The sequence below is a fragment of the Chionomys nivalis genome, chromosome 2 (assembly GCF_950005125.1).
Source record: "Chionomys nivalis chromosome 2, mChiNiv1.1, whole genome shotgun sequence".
Classification (NCBI taxonomy): domain Eukaryota; kingdom Metazoa; phylum Chordata; class Mammalia; order Rodentia; family Cricetidae; genus Chionomys; species Chionomys nivalis.
The window spans coordinates 49,264,716-49,276,326 of record NC_080087.1 but is presented as its reverse complement, the minus strand read 5'-3'; the positions used below and the strand labels follow the sequence as shown (position 1 = coordinate 49,276,326).

General features: G+C 36.9%; 1 protein-coding gene across 1 annotated transcript in view; it reads left to right on the top strand.

Annotated features, from left to right (window-relative positions):
• The first annotated feature begins 946 nt into the window (after nt 1-946).
• Nucleotides 947-11,611, top strand: part of Rfx6 (regulatory factor X6) — a 52,130-nt gene continuing 41,465 nt past the window's right edge. The window contains exons 1-4 of the mRNA XM_057762775.1: nt 947-1,166; nt 1,438-1,594; nt 4,959-5,082; nt 6,837-6,898. Coding sequence (XP_057618758.1) covers nt 947-1,166; nt 1,438-1,594; nt 4,959-5,082; nt 6,837-6,898 — 563 coding nt within the window. The remainder of the gene's footprint in view (nt 1,167-1,437; nt 1,595-4,958; nt 5,083-6,836; nt 6,899-11,611) is intronic.

Sequence of the window (11,611 nt, the reverse complement as noted above, 5' to 3'; positions counted from 1 at the left end):
GGAAAACCATGAATCAGCCCAGGCAATTGGATCCCAAATCCGCACATAGCACCCTTCTTTAAAGAGAATCCAACTTACCTTTAAACAAACACAACTTTTGTCATTTTGAATTGGAATGCTATTAAATTTTATTCATGTTAATAAATAAATATTAAATTAAGATTAAAAATTTAATTTTTTTCATTGCTCGGCATGAAATGAGGAATTGTATGGGATGCAAATCTTTTTCGTAAGGGATGCATCTTTTCCTTCAACCTCCACAGCTCAGAGGGCTGTGTGGCCCACGTGTCCAAGTCAGTGTGTGCAGTGCAGAGCAGTGTGATATGACTGTTCTGCCGTCAAGTCACTCAAAAGGGTGTTCCTCTATCCTTGAATTATTCCAGAAACACACCTGACCGAGGCGGTGCAAAGACTGCCAAAAACTGGGTGGTACTCTGGGTTTTGTTCCCTGCTGTTCTATGCTTGCAGAGTCAAGGCTGCCTTGACAGGTGCCTAGGTTAAGGACACCTGGGAATAGAGATGGGGACAGTTTAAGTTGCTTGTCCCAGTAGAGAGGAGAGCTAAGCTTTCTGGGATCCTTCAGGAAGTTTTCCATAGAGAAGTAGTTCTGGGCCCAGAACACAGTGAGAGAGAAAGAGCGAAGAGGAAAGCAGCTCAGGTGTGCTGAGAGCAGGTGTGGAAGTAAGCTGGGAGCAAGCTTCTGCCCAGACCCGAGATGCTTGGAAAAAAGCAGTGTTGCCTCCGCCCTCCTACACCCTGCCATCTGTGCGGTACCTGTTCACCCTGTCCCCTCTCCGCCATCAGGGGGGCTCTGAGCCTGCGGCCTCCTCCCTGCCCAGCAGCCACACGTCCCCAGCCCCGCCCCGCCCCGCCCCGCCCCAGGACTCTGGGGCTCTACACCGAGCTGGGCAAAGCTCCGCGCGCTGAGTTCCAAGCGCTGAAAAGGATGGACAAGGTCCCCGAGTTGGAAGACGCCTTCGTGCAGGAGCAGCCTTCACCCCAACTTCCGTCTGAAATCGCGGAGGAGTGCTGCGTGCAGCTGCTGGGCAAGGATTTGCTGGTCTACCCGGAGAACAGTGCGTACCTTGCTGCCGGAGCAGCTGCAGGCGCTGCAGGCAGCGGGGAGAAAGGCGGAGACCCTAGGCTGCAGGTGGGAGTCAAATCAGGTGAGTGCTCCTCTCGCCTGGCTGCCAGGCAGAGGCTGAGTCCTAAGGGCGCCCAACAGTAAATATAAACCCACTCCGAATACACATAGAAGTAGGGTACTCTGTCGGGATCAGGAAAAATGTTAATGAAAACATTGTTAACTCCGAGGGCTTTGCTCAACTCCTTCTGCTGGCTCGGGCACTCCATCCAATGTACAGCAAGTAGATGTGGAAGCCACCGGACTGATCGCATGTTTCCTTGTTCTTTGTCACCCCTTAAACTCGCCCTCAGAGATACATTTAAGCAATGGTAACTTTTCCTCGGAAGAAGAGGATGTGGACGCTCACGAGAGCAAGACCAAAGCACCCGATCCACAGCTCTCTCAGAAGAAGAGCATCACGCAGATCATGAAGGACAAGAAGAAGCAGACTCAGCTCACCCTGCAGTGGTAAGCCGGCCCTGTCGAGCGCACCTGTGTCTCTAGGACCCTGGATTTTCCCAACTTGTTTCTCCCTAAAAGTTTAAAAGATCCACGAGAAATGCATCCGTTTTCTTTTCACTGCCTATTCGCACGATCTGTATTCGGATCATAATGAAAAACGGGATATATTTTTAACTAAAACCACAGGCTCTTCATATGTAAGCAGTGATGAATTTTTCTATGATTTGCTCAACATGAAATGTATTTATTTGGTATTTTTATGCTCTCGAGATATGATCCTTCAAAATAACAAAAAGTGGAAGGACCTTAATTCTGCATTAATCCACACCAGGGCAGATACTGTGTCAGTTAGAAAATAGGTATATTGAGTGAGAAGTAAGAAATGGACAAGTCAGTTAAGCTGTCATAATTTTAAAAAATTCAGTTTTATAGTAAATCATATATGATTTACTATAGCAAAGCACTACAATTGAATTTGCCCCAAGATTTTTTTAAAACTAAGAGATTATCACCAGGTCTAAATATTTAGAGCGTTTTGGTAACACTTGTCTAAAAGGAAGAGGAATCTAAAGTAAGACTATGTCTTTAAGAAACCTTGCATAATATGAGGAATTAAGGGCACAAATTTCCCCCACAATTCTGAATAATAAGAATAAGGTTACTTACTGATTAGTTATTCTGTCTATCTATCATTTATCTATCTGTCTATCTACCTCTCTATCTACCTATCTATCTAGTATTATCTAGAGGTTAGAAAAAATTCGAAAAATAAAATCTATAAATGCTAGTAACCCTTATTTTTGTTTATTTAATCATTAAATTTTAATTTGCATAGCCGGAAGTTCTGAAACTGTATGTGCAAACCCTTCCAACATCTGAAATTCAAAACAAATATTCTTTTAAAGTTGCGTTGTGATTTTTGAAGTTTGTTAGTACAATAACTATTTGAAAACACTCTGAAGCTGTAAACAATTGAGAATAAAATTATCTGGCATACTTAGGAAACAACTAACTGTCATCAGGACAATTGGGAAATTTTTTTGATTTTATTTTTATTTTAAAGGATTTTGTATGATCGAATCAGGTTTTAGTCCAAATCGAGTGAATAGAAACAATCTTGGATTTATTTAAAATTCTTGTCATAGGTATATCTAGCTTAACTCAGTATTTTGTAAACCAAACAATGACTATAAAAACAACTACCCAAATAAATAGATTGCAGGTATTATATAACTACTTTTAAAAGTGCAAGTTTTGAATAGTCATTACTCCTAATAATTATCATATTTTGAAGAATATAAAGCACTTACATTTTTGTTTTATTTTCCCAGTCTTCTAAAAAAATAAGTTAAAACACTAAGGTATCTGGATTTTGAGAAATCTGTAAGACTATAGAGTCTTGAGAGTGTTAAAATTAGAACTGAAAATCAAACTAAAAATATGGCTTATTAACTAAACTTTTATTGTGAATTTGCTATTCAATTTTTGGGTAGGCAAATTTATTTGTTTTGAAATATTGCTTCCAAGTAGGTTTGGATAATTTTAATTAAAAGGATAATTGGCATCTGAAACCCATTGAATGGGTCTCTTGACTTTTATTTTGTGTGCACTGATAGTATATTAAATCTGAAGTCTTTCAAGACTTCACCCAATTTTAATCTGAATAATACTACATGTTGCATTTCTCTTGTGTTGCAAATGATTATGATTTTACTAAGCATGAAATTAGTATAATTACATTTTAGTAAAAACAATTTACTGGACTATTAGAAAAAGTGGTAATAGAACCTAGAAGTTTTCATTTCTAGATTGTCATTCAGATAAGTGCAGCACGAATATATTCATTACATTACATTTAGTTGAAATTAAATGGAAATCTACCCAAATTTCCAAAGTTTATATAGTTACATCTATACTGCAGAGTTTCGATTGTATGTGTTATATTTAGAGACTTCCATAGAGATACATTGCTTCTTTAGATGATCATAGGTTTAATCACATTAAAAGGGTTTGAGAGTAGAAATAGATCGTCATTTCAGCTTCAATAAAGTGAGTTTTCCCTGGTGCCTTTTCCAAACAAATGCAGTGCCATGTTTTCTCTTGTTGTTCAGGATTCAGAAATAGTTGGTGGATGTAAGTAAGGGTGTATGAGCATTGACAATCCGAAGCCTGGCATTATTTCCGAATTGAGCATGTTCTTTTAAAAATATAGCATCTTCAATTTCATCATTCACAGTCCTAGATCAAATAGTAAGCTACTGAACACTGAAGATTTAAAAAGAAGTAAGACCAGGTATTTGCCACGTTGGCCTGGGAGAAGTGGTTTTTACATTAACGCCACTTTGTAATAGTGCTAACAGGTGATCACGATGGTTCTCACTCTTCTAAAAATAGTCCTTTTGTTTTGCTTGTGTTTATGTGGTGGCACGTGTGTGTTTGCTTACAACACAAACATATTGTCTCAGAGCCTCTGTCAGTCAGGAGTCTAGACAGGTTACCTTGGCACTAAGTTCAAGGCCAGACAGAAATTAAGAAATTATTTGATGCTGGATTTTCACGAGACATTCAGTTGTTGTTTCTCGAATCTCACTGGTTGTTGAGAGAATTTGTTCCCTGAACTGTAAAACTCGGCCCCTCGGCTCCCAGAGGTCACCTGCCATTCATTCTCTTAGAGGTGGCCTCTTTAGAAGTTGTCTTTTGCTTCTCCAGATCAGGAGAGGGTGTCTGCTACTACTTCAGGTCTTTCTTCTTTTTTTATTATTAAAAAATAATACTTTTCACTTTACATACCACTCCAGTTCTTCCGCCCTCCCTTTCTCCTAACCCCTACTTCCCCCTCCTATCTCCCACCCTCTTCTCAGAGGGGCCTAAAGCCTTTTTTGGGGGAATCAACAGGGTCTGGCTTACCCACTTGAGGCAGGACCTTCCTTCTCTTTCTGACTTTCAAACATTTTTTTTTTCTAGGGCTTGCCAAGTTAAGTTGGATCATCAAGAGAATTTCCTTTCTCAGGAAATTAATTAACACTTATACATAACCTTTGTGCACATTTTTAATGTCCACTGTTACATTTTAATTATGTAACCACGGAAGAGTGACAGCAGTGTAAGGAGTATATCCATCACCATTGTAATTTTTTTATGGACAGCGCATTCAAATTTCTCTCAACAATTTTGAGATTTATAGCACATAATTTTGGGCTATTTTATTCTGATATCATTTTAAATAGCATCCAAAAACAAACAAAGCCCATTTACGTCTGCTCATTGACTCCCTTGTACAGTCTGTTTTCAAAATGAGCATTAAAGTAATCGAGGGGGCAGGGAGGTAAGGGTTGAAAGCTTTGACCTAATTCTTGGCTTTTTCTCTCAGGCTTGAAGACAATTACATAGTGTGCGAAGGAGTTTGCCTCCCACGGTGCATTCTGTACGCTCACTATTTAGATTTCTGCAGGAAAGAGAAATTGGAGCCAGCTTGTGCGGCCACCTTTGGAAAGGTATATGACATATATTAGCTAATACTACCTTACAATTAACATATTAGGTAGACAATGTGTAAGCCAACTCATCTGAATGAGTTCTCTTACAGAATGTTAAAGCGTTTGCTTTACAAGCATAAGTGAAATTCCTTAGTGTTTGTTTGGAACGGTGTATGTTTATATCTTGATTTATTGAGTCACCGAGTACGGGCTATCAGATCTAATGTGAGCTCAAGGCAAGCTCCATAAAACAGTAGCATATTCCTTCAAAGAGAATGAATTCAAGAATAAATTACATTGGGAAGTAAAAGTAAATGAAGGAGACCCATAAATGCAAGCTCTCCTTATTATTTATATTGTCCAAACTTTTGAGTTTTTAATAAGTTTTTATTCTATTACTTAAGTAGCTTTTCTAAATCTTTGTTTCAGTATGAATATGTTTATGCTATAGACATAATATTTTTTATAAAAGGATTGGTTAAATTTCTGTAATTTAACATTCTTTCTTCAGGATGGGAATCTATGAATCTGATATTAGATGACATATATGTTCATGTCATTTTGAGGAAATAATATTAATTTCTTGGTAAAATAACTCATCACTGAAACCTTTTTAAGTATTCTGATAATCTAGGACACATTAGTAGAACTGTAGAAAGTTTGGATCTCAAGTATTTTATCTCCAAAGTTCAGATCCTAGCCTCTAGAGGACTCCTTGTCTAGAAAACAATGAGTGTTATGGTCCAGCTCCCTGAGTTTTCAGGGCAGGATGAGGCAAGTGATTTGAGGATATCCCTATGTACCCCAGGCTGACCTTAAACTCATTTAGCTCAGGTTGTCCTTGAACTTGTGATCTTCCGATCAGTCTGTTGAGTGCTGGTATTTCAGGCATGCATCATTATTCTTAGCCCCCCCACTTAAAAAAACCCACTTTAAAAGTGGCCCAACTCTATACTTTCAAGAAGTAATTTATTTTGGAGCATAAGAGATTCCTCAGTGATTAGGAGAACTGGCTACTCTTCCAGATGAACCTTTATTCCAGGGGATCCCATATCTCTTCTGAACTCCATGGGTACTGCATAAATGTAATACACAGACATACATACTGATAAAATACTCATACATAGAAAATAAAATAATGCTAAAAATAGTTTAATTACTTTTGAAAGCAGTTTTTCTTACACAGACAGTGTGATATACAGTGTGGTACTCGTGGACTTAGAATCTAACCATACCTGTTATTAGCTTATTAGATACGTGATAATCAGTCTCCTCATGGCTCAGTGAACCCTCTGACGCTGGATGAGACAGCTTCAGATGTCCATGTTAGCACTATCATTTTTCTGAGTCCACCTTATGGCAACGGTCCTTAAGTAGGAATCATAGAGCACTTTGAACATTTGATAAAACTAGAAGCAAATAACTCATCAGATTTTCCGTGGAGCTCCCTTAAGATCCAAGGAGCCTTTCAGAATGGTGAGGGATATTTAATGTGGGTAAACCTCTGAATGGAATTATCATAGAGGAATCTAAACAGCCCTCCTGTGTGTGTAAATAAAGTAACCTTTGCTTCAGTAGTTACATTAAGCAAAAATAGATCTTGGTAGGCACTTCCATGGTAATTGGTGCAATTCTTGCCAACATACATGTATTACTTTCCTGTAGTTTAAGTGTTCTTTTTAGTCTGCCATTTACTTTCTTAAGTAGGAGTAATGATATGAGTGGCTTGCATTAGAAATACACAAGTTAGAAACCTTTTCTTTCTTTTTTAGACAATTCGCCAAAAATTTCCCCTCTTGACAACACGAAGACTTGGAACAAGAGGACATTCAAAGTAAGAATGGGACAATAGGTTTCTTCTTTATACTTACAGAATATTATAACCATTGTCTTTATCAATGACTAGAATCAGGTATTTTCTTTCTTGATGAAGTAGATAAACTGGGAAAAATAAAAGGGTGTAGAAAAGAATAAGATTTGGAAAGAAAAATTTACAAAGACTACTCATAGTATCTATCATGCTTTCTCCTGAAATATGTTAAGTGAATAGTTTTCATGATTTTAAGCTATTGTTGAAGTAACCAGGGTCCTGAACAATGAATATACAAGACAAAATTTAATAACCAGGGAGACTGACAGCATTCCCTAAAAGACAAGGGGAGCCCTGCCACATATTCAATTTTTTCCTAGCCTTTTCTCACTCAGTTGTTCATTTCAGTCATTTATCATCTCCTTCCCCATTCAAGACAAATAGCATTCATAATAACCTGCTTTCTCATCCCTATAAATATAAATATCACTGTAAATATAAACATACAATAAGCAGTATGCAGCCTGCCTCTTGGCATCCTTGGCTTTTCTTCCATACTTTTCTCTGTAGATCTCCATTACAAGCTCGTGTTCACAGTGATTATTCTGTCCATGTTTTCATTTTCTAGCAGAATCAGATCTTTCTTTTTTATTAACGGGTCTAAAAAAGTTACATTGTTCTCAGGATTAATGTCATACTGATTTACATTATTCTCTCCCCTCAAGTGCCGTTCCAAAGTGATATCCTTTGTCAATTTCAGCCCTTTGGGTATTCGCATGCAGAATTTTAAACAATATGTTTCTATTTGGTGTCACACTCAGAAGGTCAGGTTAACCCTCACTCATACTACACAGGTTTAGTAATGTCTCAATGTTACTCCTCACCTAAAGCATTATTCTGTCCAGTTTGATCTTTTGTTTTGTTTTGATTGGGCTACATATTTTTCTCCGCTCCCCTCTGTTTCTCTCCCCTCCTTTTCTACCCTCTCCCATGGTCCCCATGCTCCCAATTTCCTCAGGAGGTCTAGTCTTTTTCTACTTCCCATGTACATTAGATCCATGTATGTCTCTCTTAGGGTCCTCTTTGTTGTCTAGGTTCTCATGGATGATGAATTATAGGCTGTTTTTCTTTTGCTCTATGTCTAAATCCACTTAGGAATGAGTACATATGATGTTTGTCTTTCTAGAGCTGGATTACCTCACTCAGTACGATGTTTTCTAGATCCATCCATTTGCCTGCAAATTTCAAGATGTCATTATTTTTTCTGCTGTGTAGTACTCCATTGTGTAAATGTACCACATTTTCCTTATCCATTCTTCAGTCAAAGGGCATTTAAGTTGTTTCTATGTTCTCGCTATGACAAACAATGCTGCTATGAACATAATTGAGCACATGTCATTGAGGTACGATTGAGCATCCTTTGGGTATATATGCAAAAGTGGTATTGCTGGGTCTTGAGGTAGGCTGTTTCCTAATTTTCTTAAAATAAATACAATATTTTCACATTGAGATTCCAAAGTTCTGACTGAATCATATCTCTCCCATGCTCAATGACTTTCACAGGCTCACGATTTCAACTCTTTAAAATCATGTATCTATTTTCTCTCTCTCTCTCTCTCTCTCTCTCTCTCTCTCTCTCTCTCTCTCTCTCTTTGCATTCCTGAGTGTGCATACATATACTATGCACAACACATGTGGACATCAAACAATAAGTTTCAAGAGTCATTTCTCTTCTCCCATGTACATTCTAGTGATTGAACTCAGTTCATCAGGTTTGGCAGCAAATTTTAGTTTTACCAACTAAACATCTCACTGCTTCACAATTTCTACTCTTAAAGACAACTTCTTACCTCGATATTCAAAGTCTATTATGACTTAGTTTCAACCCATTTTCCTGTCTTCCTGTTTACTTCTCAGATCTCAGGATATTTCGATATTGTCACTAGATTTCCAACGCAGTAGCCTTTAAATAACCCCATCTGTCTTGTCTCTCTTCTGTGGCAGCTTCCCCTTCTGAGGACACCCTTGAACCTTGTATGTATTTTGAAATCTTAGATACTTAAAGGAATGGTTCCTGAACCTTCTCTTCTGAATAATCTCTTATTCTATTCATTTGCATAGGCTCTTTGCACTCTCATAACTGTTTATTAGTATCTATCTCAATGTGACATTTAGTCCCTTCCTATATTATAATAGGAAGATATAATTTGAGAACAGATACTTTGTCTGATTAATTTTTAATTCTTTCTGTTGTTTCACAATAATGTATGTAAATTGATACTTATTTTTCTGATTTTGTGTAATTTAGAAAATACTACGGCCTGTGAAAGAAGAATAAAATACCACAATAGTAAAAGAAGGGGGAAAAGCCTTTTTCTTCTAGCCAAGTCAGTTTTATGTTGTTTGGCTCACATTGGTTTGATGATTTCTAAAGTACTGTCTTGTGTAAGTGGAGCTGAGATCTGACAGTGTTTGCAGTAGAGAGACAGGGGGCAAAGAGACAAAGCAACACCAGCAATCCTCTTGACGGAATCTACAAGAGGATGGGTGGGCAGGCTGCAGAGGATGTCAATTAATCCCAGAAGGAGCCTTTAGGATTAGGGATGAATCATTAACCCCGCCATTGTGACATAGCCAAACTCTAGTTCTTATGTTGATATAGCAACATTTGGCGACTTCTGGCAACTTATTGGATAATTAAGAGCCATAGACATGCTCAAGGCATTAACAACTTGAAATTTTCGGCCTTATTGATATACCATTTGCTTTTTATGACATGGCTATCACCCTTCCAGGCATTTATATATTGTAAGTAGAAACAATGTCCTTTGGTAAACTACGTATGTTGAAAGATATAGCAAGATACATCTTGGAAATGGTAATGCTTTGATGTGATTATTCTTATCCCGGAAACATTACCCGGTTTTGTTTCTAATGACATCTTCAGATTTTATTTTGGAAGATACATCTAAGACAGCATGCCTAATAATTGGAACATGAGTTAAAGTTGGGTAAATCAGAGTGAAATCTATGCTTTCATATATGGCTGTGTGACAATTGGACAGATCACTCAGCCTCTATCAGTAAAGTGGCTTTGTGATACCTTATACCATTGCTTTGAGAAGTAAATAATATATGAATATTATTAATGGAAGATCAAATATACTTTCAATCTTTTAAGGATACTTTTTGGGGGGTGGTTCAAGACAGGGTTTTTCTGTAACTTTGGAGTCTGTCCTGGAACTAGCTCTTGTAGACCAAGCTGGCCTCAAACTCACAGAGATCTGCCTGCCTCTGCCTCCCGAGTACTGGGATTAAAGGCGTGTGCCACCACCACCTGGCTGAAATGATGTTTTTTATAAGAGAAAATTGTGACTGAAGGCATCAAAATTGACAAAGCAATGAAAAGTTATTGTTTATTGAATTGTACACAGAAGTATATATACATTTTCATTAGGTCTAATCTTTCCAATAATAACACAAGATAGGAACTATTATGTTTAATAAATAAGGAAACTGTAGTTAGAAAGTTATTGACTAGCCTAAGGCCACAAAGATACAACCTATTAACAATAGTGGCATTTATACAAAGGTTAAACTGCTCTAAAGTTTACGCTCTAAGTAGTAAAAGTACGAAAACCCACTTGCTTCTAATATTAGTCAAATTAGCAAAATGATTGTTTTATTAAACTTTTTACTATTTTTATCTTTTAATTAAAAGTTTTATTAATTCTTTACTGCTCTGACAGTGTTTAAGATTCATTACTATTAAATTATTCCTCAAAGACAAAAATATTTTATTACTCTTCTCTAATTTATTTCTGGTAAATAAATTTTTCTCTAATAAATTCTGTAATCTACTCAGCTCACTAATTCTAGAGATATATATTTTATATGAAAGCAAATTTGTGCCACTAATGAATTTTCAGACTCTTAATTTTAACCCTAAGCATCCTTTAAGCAAATACATTATCTTCCAATCATTATTTCTGCTAGGTGTTAAATATTTAATAGATTTGAATTTTATAAAATACCTTATGTCTATACAAATATAGACAACTGAAACAGAAATACAAATGATATAATTTTATTTAGAAAAATCAGGGTATCATGATTCCTTCCAGAATTTCAAGTCATTTTATTGCAATTGTAGTACTTAATACAGTACTCTAAATAAATGTTGAAAATTTGTCAAATTACTTTAAAATATAAATGAACTTGTTAAAAATTAATTTTAACTTCATCATATGGCTTGTTAAAATGTTAATACTATGCAATATTCTGATGATCATTGCTTCCAGAAGTAAAATTTCAATTTTATCATATTTTCACAGAGTATCTAATTTTTAAATATTTCATTTGGGATTGTCAGTTGAAACTGTTCCTAGATGATGACTGACATAAAGAATTCTTCTGTGTTCTGGGCAGGAAAAGTGTTCCATGGTGTCTGACACTGACCTCAGATGTACTTGGAGTTCATGAAGCGAAGGCTCTTTGCATCTAATAGCAATATGTGAAACCTACAGGTTGGGGAACAATGGCCTCTGTGACCAGGAGTGAGAAACCCCAATCTGGGTAGGAAAGTGACAGTGTTAGGCTCTTTGAACCCAGTGAACTTCTTACTGGGTTTTAAGTCTTATTTTCCCAGCCTCAATAACATACTCTGCATATCAGTAGAAAACAGGAAAGAAACCAACTTAATCTTCACATTTCTTCTCCTCCTCCTTTGATTCCAAA